The sequence below is a fragment of the Rhea americana genome, unplaced genomic scaffold, assembly GCF_003343005.1.
Source record: "Rhea americana isolate MKP2758 unplaced genomic scaffold, rheAme1 scaffold_4, whole genome shotgun sequence".
Lineage (NCBI taxonomy): Eukaryota > Metazoa > Chordata > Aves > Rheiformes > Rheidae > Rhea > Rhea americana.
Window position 1 is genome coordinate 13,009,234 of NW_028186534.1, and position 22,082 is coordinate 13,031,315.

The following is a 22,082-nucleotide window of genomic DNA, read 5'->3' on the forward strand; positions in this document are numbered from 1 at the left end:
ACAGAATTCACTGAAAATACATACCGCCAAATACATGTCAGCGCTGTGCTATACATACACCAATTCCTCTTTCAGAATTGCATGAATCTTAGTAAACTCCACGAATTTACACGATTCTCAGTTCATGTAATTTTTTGGTCATTTCTACAGGGTTTCACTCCTCCCAAGTTTYCAGAAATTTTTGTGCCTATTTCATAAATTCAGGATCCCCACGATACCTACATTTGGCATGCAGTCAAACAGCCCATTACACGTTCCRGGTCTTTGGCCTTTAGCGCTCAGAGCCAGCGACTCTGAGACGCAGGTGGAAGGGAGAGGGGAAAGGGGCGCAGCTCCGCAGCCGCTGATGAAGACCAGCCGTCCGACCTCTTTGAGGTCGCCCACCTCAACACACTCTGCCTCACCAGGTCAGGTCCTTCGGGCAGCCAGCCACGCAGGTGCTCGTTTTCGTGATGAGTCCAAGTGTACAAATAAGGAAAGAAAAAGCCCATGTATATTTCYGCTTTGAAAACATTTATTTTACAACAGTGGTTTCAGATAATTTAGCAATCTTTATTTTAGTTTATATTCAGACATACAATACACAAATTGCCATGCTAAAACATAAAATAATTCCTTCTGCTGTAACTGCGTGTATGTACAGGAGCTCAGTAGTATCGAGTGTTACAATCCACAAAGTTCAGACAGCCACATTTACTTACATACAATTCAAAGTGTGGTCCTTTAGTAACATAACAAAATATATATATGTCTATATTATAATTGCTTTTCAGATGCATTTATACTTTGATTGTTTTTACAACAGCTAACTTTTTTTTTTCTTTTTTCTTTTTCTTTTTTTTTTTTTCTTTTTAATGTGGGCTTCTCTCCCCACCCCCTCCCACCCCGCTGGAGCTGAAGTACAGTGCAAATGCAAAATGCATTCTCTCATTATATTTTCAGCTCCCACAGGCTTCATAAAGAGGCCAATATAACAAAACCCCATAATGAATTACTTATTTTAGGGCCTTGCTCACATGYAAAATTAATCTGAACTGCCTCGGATGTCTGTGATAACGCAAACCAAATAATCCACACCCAGCCCCCAAAAGTAGGAGAAGGTGGGGATGTAGTGGAAGGAAGGAATGACAACAACCGGCTTAAGTGGCACACATCCAAACAAGGAAACATCAAGTGTTTTGAACTTGGCAAACTTCAAAGTTCATCTATAGTGACAGACACAAATATAACTTCAAATGTGTAAGTAATAAAAGGAATTCCCCATATATTTCCCCATTTCTGCTGATTGCCATGAAGCAGAAAACTCACGTGTGTTTTGTATGATAGGCAACAGCTTCTGGAACATAGGGCCCAACTAGGGCCAGCTGCATTCTCTACCCAATATGACTAGAAGTAATTTGGTGGTACATACACGTACGTTGGCCACAATCTTTTTGCCTTTATGCAAATCACCAGCTAACTTTAGTTTTATGACTTGCAGTAATTCCAAGTCTTATGAATCCAACCTGTAAGCACTATAAATTGAGTAACTGGACCAGACTGTGCAAATGCATCATACGATTCAAGTTTAAATTCTCACTAGCAAGGAGGGAAGACTTTAGGAATCCACTTGAGTAGAAGATTGATTTTTCCCTTTTCTAACAGCACAGCTCTCTCACTAGTACTACCTATTTATTTATACAACAGGATCCTTTCACCACTTCCTTCATCAGTCACTTAAACTGACAAATCTTGTTTGTTTTTTCCTGCAGTTGAAAGGAGAAAGCACAATCCTGGGCACACAAAACTCACACCTTTGGCTTTTCTGTCTGAGAGTTCATAGAAGTACTTTGAGCCAAATTTCATGTTTTACCACCAAAGAAGAAACAGCAGCAAGTACTAGATGCACACCTGTTGTATAAATATATACATATGTGCATATATACATACATACACACACATGATGTTGCAATCCAAAACCTACAGCACAGGTTTGGACCTTGCTTTGTGAAGTCACCGAGTCCCACTTTGTAGAGTACAAAGTAGTTAAAACCAGTATAGGAAAAAAAAAAAAAAATCAATGTATTCTATTATACCTTTAGTGATTAGCATATTGACTATATTTAATATACCCCCACATACCAGCCCATGCAAGTCAAAGTTATTCCAGAGATTGCCCTTACCCTCCTTGCTATTGTTGGGTTTTCTTTCTTTCCTCTATGGGAGAGTTGAAACAGGTAAATCCCAGCTTCACCTTCACGGGACAGGGTCTAAGAGCAGTTGGCAGGAATCAGGTAGATCATCACATTTTTTTGGAAGCCATTGCTGTATACAGAATATGATAAGCGACCATTCACAAACTACAAGAATACACCCACGTTGCTGGCTGTGGGGGAAAGGGAGCAGAGAAAACAACAGCACTCAAGTATGGATGGCCATTTYGTGCAAGAGGTTCCTCTATACATATACATAGCTACCAATAATTCCCAACATCTCTCCTTCTAACAACCAAATTAACTGTACATGTAACTGSTATTTTATTTTCAAATGACAGAATAGCTTCCAGATTTATGGAGTTTGGCTTGTGCAAACAAAAACAACAGAAAGCTTCCCTTACACAGTTTCTTCTTGTAAAGAAAGCACCATCTTGGAATGAAATGGGAATTTCAGTCTTGCAGAGTCTTAGACAGCAGTTAAATCTCCAAATACAGTACGTAGAGCAGACCATAGTTCTAGCAGGACTTGAACCCTGACAAATTACCTGTCAACTATACTTCTTTCAAGATATTTTAAGCAGTTGTTGGCATAATGATATACTACAAACTAGATGATTTCCACTATAATAAGAGAAGCGGCACCAAACGGTAAAGCAAGTTAAGTTAATACCAACCTTACACTATAAATATTTGCATGGTGGGGGGAGAGGTTATGTTTCAGTGCTCTGATTCTAAGATTAATGCAGATTGAAACAGCATCCAGAATTATTAACACGAGGCAGGAGCTGCTGAGTGGCAAAAGCCTGCCTGACTACCTAGGAAGAATCTCCTGTTAAACATTAAGCCAATATTCAGTTCCATTGGGTAGGAAAAAAAAAATGCATCACAAAGGCATTTCCTAAGTTATTTGGAAATGTCAAGAATACTGAAGGGCACCAGATAAAGGGCACAAACTAGTTAAGAAAACAGGTACCTCTCAAGGACTGCATATGTTAYAAATACTCAAAGATTAGTCCCCTAAAAAGCATAGTCACATCCCACACCACATAATATAACCATTTAAAAAATGGAACAGGAGTGTATTTTCTGTCAGGTTCCTGCCCTGGTTATACCTGTAATGCTTATATGCTCCGACATCAAAGGTTTTTAACGCGCCGCCCCCCAACCACAGCACTGTTGCCAAGACTCAGTATTTCTTAGTATCATGTTAAAACCCTCTTCCTAAGCAGGTGTTTCTAATTATACTGTAGACTGTGTACACAAATTTCAAGAGCATTACATTTTCAAGAACACTATGAGCACTAATATCTAAAGCAGTTTAAAAATACTACAAATGTAAAAATAAGACTAAAAAGATAGTGTCTCTAGAACATCACAGCATGGAATTAACAGAAATCTACACAATATCAGACACCATTGATGTTTAAACAAATTTATATACAGATAAATATTTAAGAACTTTCTACATATATTACTAACAAAATGAAACTGGCATTTAACAGGTGCGATGCCCCTTCATTCACTTCAAGTGAAATACTGAATTATTTGTTGTACTACATTGGGTTTGGGGAACTCCCTGTGCACAGGCAGGACAGGGCACAGCAAGCCCAGCACCAGCTACTTCCAAGACAGCTTTGCTGCTGTCAGAAAAGACGGTACCTAAACATTCCTTGAAATGAGGCAGTAGCTTTCCTTATTTATCCTAAGTTACAAATACCATGGCTCTCCATACAACAAAACTTCCGGATAAARATCGGTGGTCTTTGATATCAGCCCATGAAACTCTCCAAATCAGATTCCCCCATACACTCCTCCTAATTACAAGGAGCTACAACTGTTAAGAAAACAGATGCTGACTAGGTTCGATGAGCTAGATGGAAGTGGCTGAACTACTCAAACAGAGATCTCACGTAACTCGTTAAAACGATGTGATGTGTCAAAACAAAACAAAACAAAAAAAAAAAGGAAAGAAAGAAAAACAAACCTCAGTTTTTAATTCTGGCAACACACCAAATAGAAATCAACAGTGCTCAGGTTTAATTTTGGAAGGAAACATTCTGCATATAAGCCAGTAACAAGTATTTTCACCCAGATTTTATTGCCTGTAAAGCTATGCTATTTCAGCTCTGGCAGGGACATTGCAGCTCCATAAACTTAAGCTCTGAAATGCAAGTTGATCTTAAGTGCCAGATTTTTAACCACTATTTCCAATACAATCTTGCATTCACTRGGATTCAATTTGGCCATTTTGCAAAGACAGAACTGCGACTCATGCARTCCCAGGACACATTTGTACCTTACTTAGGACATAAGGAAAAAAGTGGGCATTAAYCTACCTATCTTCTGATTACACCATTTTTGTTTTAAAGAAACACTGTTTAAATAACTATTTCTTACACAGTTTGAGAAGTCAAGAAGACATTAATATACAGTAATCTTAAACTCAGAGATATAAAACTAACCTGGGCAAACTTAGCARTTTTAAAAAAATACTCATATTCAYATTTCTCTCCTTCACTCCTTGTTGGGATCTCAGAGTAACTTCACTTGGAGCATCTAACATCATATGAGCATATACAACATACAGGCAAAATTATGACTCCCACAACCACAGAAAGAGCTGAGAAGAAAGCAGTATCTCTTAAATTCATGCCTTGCTAAACGAAAAACTAATTGCTGGTTGAAATGTTGGGTTTTGGAAAGGAGGGGAACTGTTTGTTTGTTTTTAAAACAGAAAATTTATCCTGAAAGTCATCTCTTTCAAGYAGTGCAAAACATGGATAAAAGTATCATCTCCAACCTTCATCTGCTCTATATATTTCAGTTTTGACACTGGCTCACACAGAGAAATCTGTAGGGCTTCCTCACACTGCACTGCTTCTGGGGAACAGAGTAAGAGTGACTCTCACCATGGCCCGGAGGTACATTAGACAAGTGCCTGGAGTGCTCAGTTTCCATGCCRCAATCTCCAGTCAACTCTTCTAGTCCAACGTAAGTACCCCAGGGTGATTAAGAAATAGAACCTTATTTGGAATTAACACCAACAATCAACCCCGAGGTAACGAACACCAGTTGCTCCACAGTAAAGCAACAACCGGCCTTTTGTATTACACATCTAGACCAACACACGGGAATGGAAGAGTATTATAGACAAGGAAACACAAGGAAACAGCATTTTTCTCATTCTACCGAGTCACTCTTAACAACTATGCTGATTTACAAAGCCAAAAAAGTTTTAATGCTTTATTTTTATCAAGAACATTGACTGATTTGCACAGATTATAACGGCAATTTTGAGCAGCGAGTTTTTAAGGGGATAAAGTCTGCACAGATATTCAAGCATATTCAAGGGTGGAATTCTACTTTAAGAACAGGTTTCAGACAAAATCTACACAAAWAGCCCATGAGACATTATATTCTCCACCTTAAAAATTACTTTTCATTACAAGGGGTCAAACACTTTGATTAATAAAGACCTCAAGTCAAATCATATATGACTGTCCTCAAAGCCACACAAGACAGTTTTGCCTGATACAAAAAGTTAAATAAGTAAGCCACAAGGTTTCAGCTCTGAAGGACTATCAACAAGGAAGAATTTACTTAACAACTGTGTTTCTTAAATCTCATCAGTTAATTAAAAGTTCATTTTGGATTTTTGAATCTCAGTGTGTTATGGAAAGCATACCTATCTGCAACAAGCTCACACACAGGCAATAAATGTGCTTGTACCAACTGCTACGGGAAAGTCCGAGTTTGCAACCATCTCATGCTTAGTATTTAGACGGTGTTAAGAATCTTTTCTTTTACCTGATATGTTTAACAGGGTTTCACATCAGACTATCCGCTCTATCATTTTCAGCCCATGGAAAGACAGAATGAAATATATTCAGACAGATTTTCACATTTCTCTTTTCCCCTTTTATCTGGGCAATATCCAGAAAAACTGTACCTTTTTACAAACCTAGAACAGCCAAGTGGCAGTATGCTTTGCCYTCCTCAGGCAGGAGAGTCCCCTTTATTTTCAGGTAGTCTTCCTACARACTGTCAGTGCTTTAACCCATTCAAAAGCAACACTTGGACCTTGTAAAAAAATAGCATAAAAGATTGTCAAATAAAATACTGGATGGGTCAATGGGAGGATTTAGATCACTCCCCAGGAGAAATAGGTGAAAAATGAAAAGGGGAGCTAGGGGATGAAAAGGACAGTGGAGGCAACATGATATAAAACCATGAAGATGAAAATTAAAGAAGCTGTAAATAAATGCTAAAAGTGTCAAGTGCAGATTTACTGGTAGCTATTCTAGATCCTGACTCAATATTATCTAAAGCAAGATTATTAACAACAAAAAACATCAGCAATTTACCAGCTGACTAAGATGTTGTCATAAATCTCAATAATCCACAGTTTCAAGAGTAGTATTCAAAAATGATTTGGTTTCAAAAGGGAAAACCTTTCAACAGTTTTCCCAYAGTTTTTATGAGGAGCAGAAAAACACTGATGTAAACAAGTCTAAATGCAAGACTGTGCAAATTATACAATATAAACACAAAGAAAGGTGTTTTGTTCTTAAAAAGTTATTTAAGTATTCCACAAAGATGTTCATGAGAAACTTAAAGGGCTTCTGTGTTATCAAAAGCTGTTTAAAARAAAGGTAATACCCTATTTGTATATTTGAATAATTTACATTCTAATAGATTTCAATTTCTAATTGATTCTAATAGATTTCTAATAGAAATCAAATTTGGTTTTTGTTTTTGGGGTTTTTTTTACATTTACACTATTGCCTACTATCTGCATTTTATTTACTTGGCCAATTAAAACTGATTAACCAGTTTCACCTCAAGATTCTCATGTATTCAGAAAAGCTGCATTATTTGCTCTTCAGAATTTCAGGAAAAAACGTCAAACCGAAACAGAATTGTGCTTGAAGTTTAAAGTCTACCATGACCACCACCRAATAAACCTACTTACATTTGGTTTTGTGGCAAATTAATCTTTGCGGTTACACTGTCACTGAAGATCTCCTTAGGCAAAAACAGCTGTTCATCTATTTATTCTTCAAAGATTGGAAACTCTCCCTTTTAATTTTTCAAGATAGATTTGTTTAAGCTGAAAACCAGCTTTAAAGAAAAATCTGGTTCTGCAGTACTGGCATTTTTGGTTCTTGGCTTTGTAAACTTGCTYAGATAACAGTGCAGGAAAAGAAGGACAAATGAGAACTGACTCATTGCATTCACACGAAAAAACATGAACTTTTAAAGGTCTTCAGCAGCTCAGCTATATGGAAGCATGGTGGCTTCTATGAAATGCTTTCTTTTTTAAAATCTCATTTTTAGGCCAATACCACTGCTTAAAATGCAGAATGTCTCCATCACACTTATTTTGTGACAACTCAGTACATTACACCACATTTAACATAACTCCATACATGCTATTAAAAAAAAAAAAGGAGAAGGAGGAGGAAAGGAAACAAATAAGATCATAGATAAACTGCTTTAAATACTGCATGCTACAGCACTTCACGTATCATCAAGATACGACACGGAAGGTGACAAAAGGCTGAAGGGATTACAAAATATTTTCAGCAGGTTGGAAAGCTGCCTTCTTACTGTGGCAGAATTTTTCCCCCTCCCCATCTCTACTTCTAATGTTCATGATCCTAGTGTTGAGTTGGCCATGTATTTATTTATCCATTCTAATTACAGAATTTCCTTAACTTAATTAAATCCATCAGTGTGGTAGCTGGGGTGAGAGTCAGCTGTGAGCTGGGTTGTCTCTGTGGCTGATGCTGGCTGTATCACAATAGGTGTGTCTGAGGCCTCTGAAAAAGGGAAGACAAAAGGTTTAGTATACTGAGGAAGAAAACCAGTGCCCTGTGTTTTGTTACGTATCAGTTACATCCCTCTGAAACTAATACAATTTTACACTCCTCTTTAAAAGCACAACGTTGATACACTGTTCTTCAGTCTGTACACAATGCCAASGGACTCAAACTAATACATGAACCATTTATTACATTTTTTTATTCACCTAAGAGCAGCTGCTACTCTCCCATCATTCACAGTTTCAGTTAAAAACATGATCAGAGCACASAGAAAAGGCTACATTTAAAAGAAATAATTGGTTTAACTCTACAGAAGTTTAGGTGCTTCATAAATAGTAATGGATATAGCTAGGTGGGTAGCAGTCCTGTCTCCCTTATACCTGACATAGTTTACAAAACTGCCATGATACTTCCTATTATTTGGGACAGAGAATCCCTTTGTGGAACCACAAGAGTCTGGCATATATGTTATTCAAATGAATGTTGAAGGGTGGCTAAATGATGTTCACCTACTTCTCTGAAGCTGATCTCTCCAAAATCTGTGAAGACCCACTGGGATTTCCTATGAGTTTACAGGAACTACATTTCTGGTGGTGGCATTACCCAGAGCAACTGACTCTCATGCCACAAATACTCGCCCCTCCCACACATACACAATTAGAGATCTCTGCCAACCTCTGTAAAACAAGCATTGCCTCTTAAACAGGAACCCTGAGCGCTAGGTCAGAGGCTCTGCTAATATGGTAATTCTAGAAACCCCATAACTTTTTCACCTACCTCTTTCATCTGACTGCAACTGTGCCTCCAAGTCCTCTGGAGAGACGTAGTATTCCTGCTCTTCACCTTCAGGAGGTTTAGGTTTACATTTCCCACAGCAACAATTACAGCAGCAGCACAGACAGCAACAGCAATAGCAGCCTGTGATCAGCCCACAGAACACAAACAAGGCCTGCAGAGGGCAGAAGGAAAAGAAATACTTGTAACCTACATCTATCACACTGTAACCACTGAGCTGGTGAGAATCAGATATGGAAACCAGGGRCGAAAAATAAAGCATTGTAAAGACACCTTTTTAGCTATAAACTTTGAGATATATGCTGATTGAATAAAAAATGTGCAAAACTGGCTACAGTTATGATAATTTCACACTGAATACCGATTCACTGAAGTGAACACTAGTTCACCTGAAAAAATTTCTAGAAATTAGGTTTAGAGTATCTGTTTCTGCTACATATGCAAAAGAATAAAAAAGATGCACATTTAAGCACATCCCCGTACTGAAAYCCAGAAGTACAATAGTCTAGAACAGATTGTAGCTTGTATTAATATGGTTGGATTAGATTTACACTAGCTAGTGGAAATACAGATTGCAATGTGCCTACAGAAGCAGGAACTTAGAATTACCAAAGGTTGCAGGCATGGCTGCAAAGTTCGTATTGAAGTTAGAAGTACTGGGGCTAGAAYGCTACCAATATCCGAGCAAGTCAACTTAAAATTAGCCATACTGGTCAGTGTGCCTATCACAGTCAGAGTGGCAAAGGGCAAAATTAAAATATTCACACTGATCACTGCATAACCATTTCAAAAAAATAATTTTAAAGATAGCAAGTCAGCATGGTGATATAAATATTTCCTTACCACAGGAAAATCAAGAAATAGAAACAATGTTGGCAACAATGAAGAAAAATGAACCCATGAAGTGAAATGCCAAGGCTAGGAAACAGCTTTGATCAGCCACAACACATTGTAAGCAACATCATTTCACTAAATAAAGCAAGCTGGTGCAGTTATGGTTTCTTACTTCGATTTCTTAGCCATAATCTTTTACTCATTGTATTGTGTGCAACAGACTGCAACCATGTGAACTCTGAAATGCAAAGCTTGAAAATGTAAATGTGAGAAACGCATAGTCTATAGATTGCTTGCATTTCTGAATAAAAGTGGTAATTTAAAATATATTACTTAAAATGATAAAAGCATATTATGCTTAAAAGTGTTAYGAGTCCCATAAAATATAATAATTATTTGGTGCTGGAAAAGGACTCCTAGAAGGCCTCAATATAATAATTATTATATCTACTATTCAGTGCACACAGGAAAATAAAGCATTTCTGAGGAAACGTGAGCTTGCAGTGTCATTTGCTATACTAGTGACACTCAGGTCTGTTTATGCTGCACCAAAAATGAGGACTGGCTAGTGAACAATTGATCTGAATTCCGCAAAACCAGAGAATAGCTTTTGAGGAAGTCTGTTAGCATACTTCTTTACAGGATCTTATGTGTAGGCTCAARTTTGCAGTCAGGAGTCCTCTTGTAAAATTATTTAGTAGACATTACCAAAGGGCATACCCCTCAAACCCTCACTGCTTTAAATCCACTAGAAATACCCAAGCTTCTCTTAATAATGCAAGTGTTACTATTATTTAGACCCAGATCATTGATAGACAACAGAAAAATATTTGTGAACTAGAGACTGCAACACAGTAAGAGAAGGTTAAATTACAAGGTGTTAAGAGATTTGGCAATTTCCAAGAATAAACAGAAACATTCAATTTCTAAAAATTTTGAATGTAAATCCAGAATAACTTCTTTGCACTTTTATTTACCTTTGCCCACCAGCTGGATAGGACGAAGTATGTATTCACATTTTCTTCTCCAAACTGCTCTGCTACATACAGACCCAGAGAACCATACTTATCATAAATGTTTCTCTTTGTGGCATCAGTCAATATTGCATGTGCATTATTGATCTCTTTAAATTTTTCTGCTGCCTCTGGATTATCAGGATTCTTATCAGGATGGTATTTCAATGCAAGCTTCCTGAAGAAGGAAAAAAAAAAGAGATTGTTATGAGTTAAAAACTAGGATGTGGGCTCCTGGTTTTTGACTTCTTTAATTCATTCCATTATTTCAAATAGATAGCCTGTGACTCTTTCAAGGGAGACTCCTAAGGTGCAGTTGAAAATGTTCATTCTGCTATGGTTTCCTTCACCTCTGATTTTGTTTCCCTCTTTATTCTTTCTTAGGTGATAGCAAAGGGCTAGAGCACAGCCTAGCTAAATTCAAAGGACTCATTTCAGACTGCTTAAGTGGACTCTCAGAAACTCACTGGGGGTAGGGGGGGAGAAGGCCATTGCAGACAAAGAGAAAGCATTCGGTTTTTACCCCTCAGCTCCTGCAATTTACACCATTAAGTTTTACTTCTACTAAAGCAAGGACCAAGCTAACAGAAAAAGACACACCACAAGCCCATGACACAGGTTCAAAGGGTAAATACAAGCAAGCTGCCACAGCTAATCTGTAGTATCTGAACACAAAAATAGAATAGACAATAACTTGTGGTTATTTCACCAATTCCTGTGCAGAAAGAGAACAGTTTTTCAGTTCAAGCCTCACGAAAATAGAACAAGCTTTCAGAGTTTCGAGACATCAGGAAATCACAATGCAGCTCCCTAATCATTTTACATCTCTCACAACTAAATGACAGCAGTTTATAGTCCCTTTGAGGTCTCYGAACACAGCACAATGCTTCAGATTAAATGTTGATAAATTTGCCAGTTGAAGCATTGTCCAGGCAATAAAATAAGTCASTAGAAATAACTGGCCAAACACTTTCTAAATGAACACAGAAAAAAATCTCACTGTTTTGAAGTCTGAGCCATTTGTGCTCCTAAGTAGAAAAATGCTACAGAATTCTACGCAAAGTTTTCCATCACCAAAAAAAAGTACTTGTCCTACAGAAAATTACCATGAAAGACCCACATTTGAGAAATAGCCTAAAAGCCTGCACAGCAGTTTACACATGACAACTTTCAGATTAAAAAGTATTCAGATAAACACAAAGTAAGGATTTGGGCAAGGGCACATTTGCCACACACACAAATGTATCACAGCATTCACACAATAAATTGAGTGTGCACTTGAAACACTCGAGCTGTAAAAGATGTTGCTTGGGAAAATAACTTCCAGGGCTGCCACTAATGGCATGGTCTCAGCACGGACTGAAATAATCAGTTTTTATAATTACAGAAAAGTTATGTAAACTTCATTGAAACAGCTTGGCTACTATCAGGCTGCAATAGATAAATATTTTTCATTTGCCATTTCCTATACGTGCATAAACCCCATAGCTCACAGGCCAGCAAAGGGTGTTGCAGATGCAGTGGTCAATCCTCCTTTTACAAAGAAACAGCGGAGAAAACAATATTGCAGGAAGTTTCAGGTAAGTATGAAGCACTACTTTTCATTCTGGGATTTTGGAGTGTTCYCATTCCAAAGAAAATCTTCAGCAGTTTTTCCTCAATGAGGAAACATTATCTCCTGGTTGCTAAGGCTGCCTCAAAATTTCCAGCTAAAAGTTTTTAGAAAGATGTGGATAATTTTAGAGAGTCTATGAGCCCATTTATTCACAGATTTCACTAAGCAATTACAATCAGTACTAAGAAGTGACTTTAAAAGGGAAAAAGTCATGGTAGATGTTAAAGACTACAAGAAAAAAAAATTTGAAAAGAGTATCCTCAAGTAAAGATTACTACTGACCCCTAGTGTAATGTTAAACCCATTGCCACTAGTCCATAGTCATATAAAACCAGAGCTCATGCTCAGGTAAAGGAGCAATTGCATATAAGCAGATTTGGGGGGAATGTGGGAAAGGGGGACAGTTGCAGTACTCTTCTTTTGGTTTTTAACTGGACAATGCGAAGCCATTTCACTTATCTGACCCTTCAAAAAAGAAATACAGTAAAAGTTCCTCTTTTAAAAAATAATCACCCCACTAGTAGAAAAAAAATCATTGTTGATACTCAGTTTTCATCTTTATTTGCATCTTTAATCCACACCTCACTGTGCCAGAATTAAAACTGATGGACAAAGAAAGAATATTACATAGCTATGGTCTCTGTAAGCCAGACACAATGCTCTGTAACATAAAATAAGAATTTAATRCTGAACCGACTGTCTTAAACCTTTGCTGAACTTTAAATAAAAGCTTCCAGAATGAGACTGTGTACTAATTTAAGCTCTTTGTTCTATTTATCAATCAGTGTTAGACTTAAACTTTACCTGTATGACTTCTTAATATCGTCAGAAGTTGCATTCTTGTCCAGTCCTAGCACATGGTATAATGATTCTCCAGAGGTAGACAGYGAACGTTGCCTCTGGTCTGCCATGTTGAGTTAATAACCTGAATAGAGAATGGTCCCCAAACAAACAAACGATTAAGAAATGCTTTGACAAAACAGAACACAGACCTCATTCACCAAATCACCCTTTAAACCAGAGTTTTCACATAAAAATTCCTTTGTTTTTTTTCTTTTAAAACAAGGTTTAAATGGGCTTTGAAGAAACAACTATTATTTTCAGCACAATTCCAGGCACTACAGAATCTCAATTCCATTCCTGTCAAAAACCCGAAATCAACAGTTGAGGTATAGCTACAGGTATGTACTATACATCCCTGAAGCCCCTTCATCTTCTTTCTTAGTCTTATTACTTAGATAATTTATCCTTGGTAATACCTATAAGAAAAACTTGACAACAGACGGGTGGTTATTACACTGAGGCTGTCTTTTTGCAATGCACCTCTATAGTGCTAAGCAAAAAGATCTAATTCCAGGACTAGAGATTTYGTAAATTACCTAGAAATAAGTTACTCTGTTTCATTTTAAGCACTATGCAAAAGTACTGTACTGGCAACCCTGAAGAAACAAGTCCCTTGTCACTCACCATACAAGCYGGGCAATGCATGGTTTTCCAAACTTCCCAGCAACACATCTCTATGCCGATGTGAGTGACTTTATGCACTGAAGGTCTAACGATCTGCACTGGGACAGCCACCATGGCTCCATCCACAGTAGCTACATATCACAGAAAAGTCTACTTATATGAGCAAATAATCATGAGATACTGCCTTGCCTGGAGAAGGCCTATGTATCTCAGAGCAACCATCCAATAGCAACCGAAAGCCAAGAGTAGGCTAAATTGGATACGCGTTGTTATGTTAAAGAAACCTCCATCGCCTCCTGAAAGCCCCAGCCTCTCCTCCCGTCAGTGTCACTGGGCCAAACAGAATCCTTTAAACAAAACTGCATATGGCTAGGCCTGYGCATCCCAGCACGAAGAGGGGAACAGCTGTCCACTCAAAGAGGAGGTAGTCTTCCCTCTTATAATTTATAGCAGTGGATCAATATTTAACATGTATTCTAGTTAAATGACAATACTTGAATGTGAATTAACCTCCTAGTCTAAATTCAAATACAAAAGACCCTAGAGGTCTCCCGTGGGACATGTCACTGACAGACACGCTATGTCCTCTAACATCCTTAGGAGATTAGCATTTGCCATTCTTTAGCTGCAGAAGTGCAGCAAGGATGAGCATTGAAGAGAGGACTATTGGCTATTTTTGGATTATGTCATTACAGTTAGCCTACATCAGATTATGCAGTCTTTGAAAAAGATATTTAAAGCACCAGACTTTTCTAATTTAACCCTTTATCTTCTATTATAAAGTTAATAACTTTAGCTTTTAAAGGGCTACCTAAACCAAATGCTCTAAGAGGTTGCTTCTTTCACTACAGGTTTCTTAAGCACAAATTTACAGGAAGAACTGGATACATTTCCACTCCACAGAGAAAACAATCCTGTTTGCTATCACAGTGGAGAAAATCCCTCACTACCCTTAGCATCTTATTCCTGAGTCATTTGTGTCAACTCCAGGTCATTATCCCACTGGGTTCAAATTTTCAGAGAAAACACAGTTTAGATAAAAGAATGACAAAAAGTACAAGATTATGTAAAAACAAAGACGCAAGGATAATAATAATGCAAAAAAACACTGAGAACACTTTCGTTTTAGTGTTCAAGTCTACCTGTGCTGAAAGCATATCCAAGTGTACCAATCCGGATAGTGCATAACACACAAGCAGCCAAGTAAGTCTAAAAATACAGTCCAAATACCATATTTTGAGCATTTTCTCTGTAATTGAAGTCAATTGTAGTGAGTTCTACATAGTTATTTACTGATGTACATTCATACAGACCACCAGTTTGCTCACATCACTTTCTCAATAGCTCTCCAAGATGCAGCTTGCCATACTTCCCTATGATTCATACAAAAGTTCCTTTGACAAACCTGATGAAATTCTACCCTGACACTCGATTTCTTTATGAGTCAAAAATAGTCAAATAAAATTCAAATGGCTGGGGAAAAGGGAAAAAAAAAGAATTTTAACAAATAGATCTTTTTAGAAAATACCTTCTTTGAAATTTTAAAGTCAAAAAAAAAACTTTGGCTGGTTTAAGTAAATGTCTGCTAATGTTCTGGCAAGCCTATCATTTGGAAGGTAGAGAAATGCTATCACACAACCACCATAGAAATAACACACCTTTTTGCTGACCACGGGATTAGAAATGGAAGTCATTTTTGTTCTCTGGATCCTCTGACCCCCCCCCCCCCATCTAAACATTTCACCAAAACACAATAAAACTTTATATTAAAGAAAAGATTAATCTTCCAAAAATCGTTTAACATTTGAGAACACCTCTCCCGGACTAATAAAGATGCTCCACTCAGCAGTTCACCCAGCAATCCACACTGGCTGGGGTTGCTGTGATCTGAATAACTGGTTGTATTAGGGTCAGATATATACCACTAGGCTTCACTATGGAATTGCCATCAGAAGTCATATACGGTTCTATCAGTTACAGGTTATACAGATCACTCAAAAAGGCTAGTAATCGCAATAAAAAGGGCATTAGAAGCAATTATTCAGTCTCACCATTATCTCTCACTCATTATCTAAACATTTTCACCTTAGAATGACCATGTCTTTTTATTTCTAAATGCAAGGAAGCATGTATTTCAAAATTAAATCTGCTTAGACTGCAAGGACAAACTCAAATTTTTCCCTTCCTGAAAGCACAACAGTCAGACATTTTAAATATCAGCTAATGGTCTTGTTTCTTTTGGTGCTAGCAGGAACAAAACTAAAGAAAAGGCTCTCATGTTAGATACTAGAGGAAATGCTTCTCAGCAGCACATTACTGCCACTGCCATTAACAAGATTTGTAAATATCCCCCAAAATCCTGTGAGTGTAAATACAGCACAACCTGTTACAATGTGCTGCTAATCCTCGTGCACGAAATACAGCATTGCTGAATGAAAAATACATGGATGAATCAATCATTTCACATCTATACAAGCGAATCAGTGACATTTTGCTGATCAGTCAGCATAATACAACTGCTGATACAATCTCATACTGTTGATATGCCTCACAGAAAACACATCAATTCTGTCCTCACCAGTACATGGGTGCTGCTACGCTTTTTAAGGTGTGAGCAGGTGGCAGGGATACGGATATAGACATTAAGACTTTTCTTGTTCACCTCAGAGTCTATGGTTAATACTTTTCTGCATTTGGCCTTCCCAAATTGATTCAACATTGGGAACCATGTCCAGTTTCTTTAAATTTCTATAGGTAGAAATAGCAGGTAATTTCTATACCTGCTAAACTAGCCACTTCACATCTAATTTCCCCCCAAGAAGTAATCACCATCTCTGGTAAGTTTAATTAAACTCTACCTAATGAGGAAGCTATATATTAATGAAAAGAAAGAAAAAGAAATAGCTCTAAGCCCTAATACTTTGGTTAAGAATTTATGATATAAGAAAAACACACCCCAAATCAAGAAGGTGAAGATGTCGGTAGGGAGAGAACCAACCTCTTCTCTTTTTCCTTTTTTTTTTTTTTTTTTCCTCCTTTAAAGGATAGTGTTAAGCTACTGAAAGGTTTCTGCACAAGAGGAAAGACATTGACAGCTCAGAGACACAATACAACTGATGCACTTATTTGGGCATTATCTGATCCAGTAAAAAGGAAAAAAAAACACTTCAGGAAAGGAAGAGTTCTGCATAACACATCCAAGAACACACTAGGTAAACCTCCTCAAGACAGCTCGTAGTCCGCCTGGCTGCAGCCTCCCTGCCCCCCTCCCGAAGCAGTCCCAGGCTGAGGTCAGAGCCCCGTGATCCCGCTGTCTTGCGGGTAATCTAGCTAATCGCAGAGGCCCGCTCCAACTGGCTGCCCTGGTTCCCCTGCGCCGCTTCGCCCCCTCTCTTCAGCTAAGACCACCAGCTCTTCTCATAGTCTTCCTAGAAACTTCTCGCGTGCAATGACCATCCTGCCAATCATCCATCAGCAGCATCCAGTCAAGAGAAGCTTGTCTCTCTSCCCACTATTTCAGTGCCTTCTTGACAGGCTGTTTCTCAGGGACCTGTAGGATTAATCTAAATTCAGGATTAAAAAAACAAAAACAAAAAAAAAATCCTGTTTGAGATTTTACATGTTAGTTTAACTTTTCCAAAGAAGATATCGCCTCAAACTGGAAGMTTGAGGGCATTATGAACATTTGTGGCATTTAGGTCGTGAGAAGTCTCTCTGTTTAGGCATAACGAGCTTTCTTTAAAAGCAATCCAAAACGCCCTCGGTGCACAGATGCTGCAGGTATACACTATGTTCTGTTTAATAAACTCTGCACTGTTAAACTAAGACTAACTTGTTTTTTTAAAAAAAGTTAAATCAGTTTGATGCAGGCTATGTCTATCTGTGTGTAGGCTGCTGTCAAAAGTAGAGAGACACACAGAAATAAAATTTCATACTGCTACAATCTTCAATCATTTCAGACCCAAAAGTTCAGCTTATCTGGAGCTCAGAGTCTAGTCTAATGGGGTGCTTGTAGTTATTTTTCAAATCTGTTAAGATATGGACAAGTAGACCATAGCGGAGAATGAAGAAGGACAAGCGGGTAACAGGAATTCATCTGGGATGATTTGTTATTTAAAAGAATGGAACAGGTCAAGTCTTACTACTATGTATATAATCCTTGGCCCTTCAAATATGGGACAGAATAAGACAGACAAGGTGGAAGCTATTCAAGTTTAATATAGGATCAGGATATTATCTATCCTGCTATTTTACAACTGGCTCTAATCTACAACATTGAAAGCTGCTCAGTACTTTTAAAAAGTGTTGTATCCAGTGGTAACAAGCCATCTGCTATATATCCTAACCAAGCAGGATTTCCTGAAGAGGTTTCTCTCAGACAGCTATGAAGAAAAGTAATCCCTTGGATTAAACAGCATCATTTTTAACCATCTGGGTACCACCACGTCCTGCATTAGTCAGTTTTAACAGAAAATGTAGCTGTAGCACAACAAAAAAAGTATAATTGCTACCATCTTGATTAAAAGACTTGGATTAAACCTAATCTATTACATGGAAACCAGTCTTAACATTTTGAAGCACAGAAATGGTAAACTGGACCTTGGAAAGACTAGTTTTCTTTTTAGTTTCCCCAGAGCTGTATCTAATTTTGAACCTGGTGGCCTACTCCAATCAAACTTGGTAAGGAGGCAAAGGTCTCAGAAAGGTTTCATGAAATTGGTGACATCTTTGTTTGTGCCAGGTCTGCTGATCTTCAAACCCTTTTGTAAGCCAAATTTTGCTCAATAAAACAGCAAACTATTATTCCAGTCAAGAATAATCGACAGTTCTCTCTCGTTCTGGGGAATTAAACATTCCCTAGACAGAGAACATTCCAATGAGTGACAGCACCAAAAAGGGTGGTGTTAGCAGATCAGATGGTGGTCAGAGGCAGGGAGGACTAAAACTTCTCTCTTTTGTCAAGAGCAAACCTCCAAATTGGATCAGCCACATTTGACAATTTAGCTTTAGATCAGCTGAGCTAACAGTTAACTGCCCGCAGAAAAGGCAGTCTTGCTTTCTCTCCCAATCCCAGCTGCCTATTTCCACTGTTTCCAGCGCAAAGGCACTTGCATTCATCTAACCCCACAGTTAGTGGGGTTATCTAACCCAAACCAGTGCAAAGAATGTAAGTGGAGAGAGCGGGGAAAAGAATCAACTTTCCCCCCCAAAGCACACTTATTTCTGTGGTGGGGAGGCTTCTTACACTATTCACACAGTCAACAGATGCTTTTAACAACACTGAACCGCAAGTCAGATCACTGCTAGCAAGAAACAGTCTTACAGTAATAAAGCTATGGAGGGCTAATTTAATGGAAAGTATCAACAATACTTCAGCGTCATTAGCATTTGAAAGCAGATTAACAATGGCAGCTTTTCATTTTGCTTCAAGGCTTCAGTATTAAGTATTTATTCACTAACAAATGTTTGGAAACTTTAAAATACCAAGGTACCCAAAATATCAATTTCCACATTTCAGATTAATTTTGCGCTTTTTTTCCAAACAAGTAATAAAGGCACTGCAGCTCCTTCCAATTTCCTGGATGCATGACTTCTTTTAAAAGAAGAGCTGAAAATGTTTAGCACCACTGATAAATCTGACCCTCCTTCAATAACAGGTAAGTTCCTGAACCTTAACAAGGCAAGCAACAGGCAGCATAGCATTTTTTGAACAGAAAGCCATTAACAGGAACTCCTTCTGGATCTCTTTTGCATCCTGCTTCATTTAAATATGGAACTAAAATTCTATTTTACAGGACATTCTCACTCTATGCTAAAACACCCTGCTAGGTGTGGAACACACCATTTCAGTGAAAATACTAAGCTCGCCAGACCCCATAGTGTCTCCTTCTTGAACACTGACACAGCTGTGGGGTCAGTTTTCTTTTTCTTTTTTCTTTTTTTGTTGTCGCTATTTTTGCTTTTGTTTTAAATCCGCATCTAAAAACATCTTGTTGCCCAAGACATGCCAAAATAACATGCATCACATACACTTCTAGAGCCTTAAATCCCATAATACCTAATTGCATAGCTATAGGAAAATAAATCTAGTTATTGTACTAAAGTATTCCACTCCAATATGTTTGCTCCTTCACATTAGACACTAAGGATACTTGGAAGTTTACCTTAATAAAGAATCTGATGAAGGGAGGGGGAACTAACCCATATTAATTTAAAAATAGTCCTACAGTAGGACATTGCAGTAAAACATTAACCAGAATTTTTTTTCTTAGTATCTGTATATTCATAAGTTCAAGTTACTAGAAATCAAACCATGAATGCAAGTGCCAAAGTAAAGATTTCAGCAGACCTTTAAATACATGCTGTCCAAAACAATTTTAGCAAGGATCTATCTTCAGTGCTGGGAMTCTGGTTGCTACTGGTGGTTCTGAAAACTGGAACACTGCTGTAACAGACATGAAATCCACCATCTTGGGCTTGGTAGATGATACTTACCCACTAGATATAGGACAATGGAGAGTCATTAACCTTAATGGATACACTCTATCCAAATTGCAGGAATGCAAACGAGTTTGGTTGAAACCAGAAGAACCAATCCGTCTGAGTCTTTCTATATGTAGCCAGTAACACAGAGAATAGAGAAATTCCCAAAAAGGGACAGATAAGAAACAACAGGAAAGAGAAAGAAAAGAAACTCAAAGCAATGTAGGAAGTGTTGGACTAGAAACGAGAATGCTGCTTTCCTAGCAGAGCCCAATATAACCGAGGTATCAACAGTATAACTGTCATTAATATATACTACATGTAACGTTAGTGACTGTAACATAAGGCCTAGTTGTCAAGCTTTTTGCAACCATAACAATTGCAACAGTGTATTAGCAAACACTAAAGAGCCTTGCTTGGAAATGGTTTATCAACTTTTACAAAAATTACATCAGTTGATGTTTTATTATACAACAAGTTCACGAAGCAACAGAATATTTTGGGCAAGATGTGTATTCCACCAGGCATTTCTGCCAACTATCTTTTGCCTGATGAAAATAATGCCAATTAAATTTAAGATTACCAGTTTTTCAAAGTTTTCCAAGGCAGAAGATTAAATACAGGTGTTAATCTTAAAAATACTTTGTCTCAGTCACTATTACTAGTAAAAGTCTATACAAAAAACACAAAATCAGAAAACATATTAGTAAATATTGATTTATCCCAAAAATGAAACAACACCACTGGCCTCTGCATCCTGTCCATCTGTCTTAGATTAATTACGGTAGTTCTCATAATCTGGTATTTTTCTAGGGAAAAATTGTTTTTTGAAGAGAAAAAGAGAGAAACATACATACAAGATTATACTATCAACACAAATACTTGAAAGGCATTTTAAACTTGGCTTAGTGAAGCAGTAGAAGAATTTCTATGTGAAATTCTGAACTTCACACCTTCAACATTATCTTGCATTTAATTAAAGTGGGGTTTTTTTGGTTGGTTGTTTTTTTTTTAAGCTACAGGAAGTCAAAAAAGTGTTACTTACYTGGGATCTATTTTCACTGGTTTACGGTAAGTGGTAAAGGCTTCTACACAGCTCTAAAATTGGATCTCCTAAAGATAAAACAAAAGCAAATCAAAACTTGTTGTAGTAAAATAAGATGGTGATAACTTTGTAACAACCCCTCCTTTGTGCTATGCTAACAATAACAGATGGAAGTGAAATAGCAAAAAACAAAACAAAACAAAAAAACCCTCTCTATACTTACAAAGAATTTTCACTTAAAATAGATAAATATTGAAGCCATTGGGAATCTACACGTGTTCTGCAGTTTGAATAGGTTTAACAGCCACACACCTTCCTATAACATAGTCAGTAATCTAACAGTGAATAATTTTGAAGGCTGCATTTTGCTACTTCCCTTATCCTTTCATTCAAACAATGCCTTGCTGGGATTTTCTATACTAAAACAAACCTGAGGGTTTTTTACTGTCCGAAATACTGTTTATTTTATTTCATACTGCAGTAATATGTTTAGAAATGATCAGCTGTCAATGAAAGTTACAAATATTTTAAAGTATATTTTCAAGAGCCCTACGCTTTTATCCATGGCTTCAACATCTTCTCACAGACTTTTTACCGCATGATACACAAACTCATACAAAACAGGGACACCACTCACACAGATTTGTCCTGGATCATGCAAGAACTATGCTATAGTTATCTGTTTAAGACTTTAGACTTTTTCATCCTAGGCACATATATCTACTTAGAGAAGCGTGTTTCTGAAGTCTTGATAATCTGCAATGTTGTTAGAGACTGCTAAAGCAGCTTAAACTAATACAACGGACTGCG

General features: G+C 37.6%; 1 protein-coding gene across 1 annotated transcript; it reads right to left on the reverse strand.

Moving 5' to 3' along the window:
- Positions 1-513: 513 nt before the first annotated feature.
- DNAJC5 (DnaJ heat shock protein family (Hsp40) member C5) lies at positions 514-21,342 on the reverse strand. Its single transcript, XM_085314220.1, has 5 exons — positions 21,273-21,342; positions 13,082-13,202; positions 10,627-10,840; positions 8,798-8,969; positions 514-8,017 (listed from the first exon to the last, which is right to left on the reverse strand). The coding sequence occupies exons 2-5, from the start codon at positions 13,186-13,188 to the stop codon at positions 7,914-7,916; spliced, it is 597 nt and encodes a 198-aa protein (XP_085170346.1). The 5' UTR covers positions 13,189-13,202; positions 21,273-21,342; the 3' UTR covers positions 514-7,913.
- Positions 21,343-22,082: the final 740 nt, after the last annotated feature.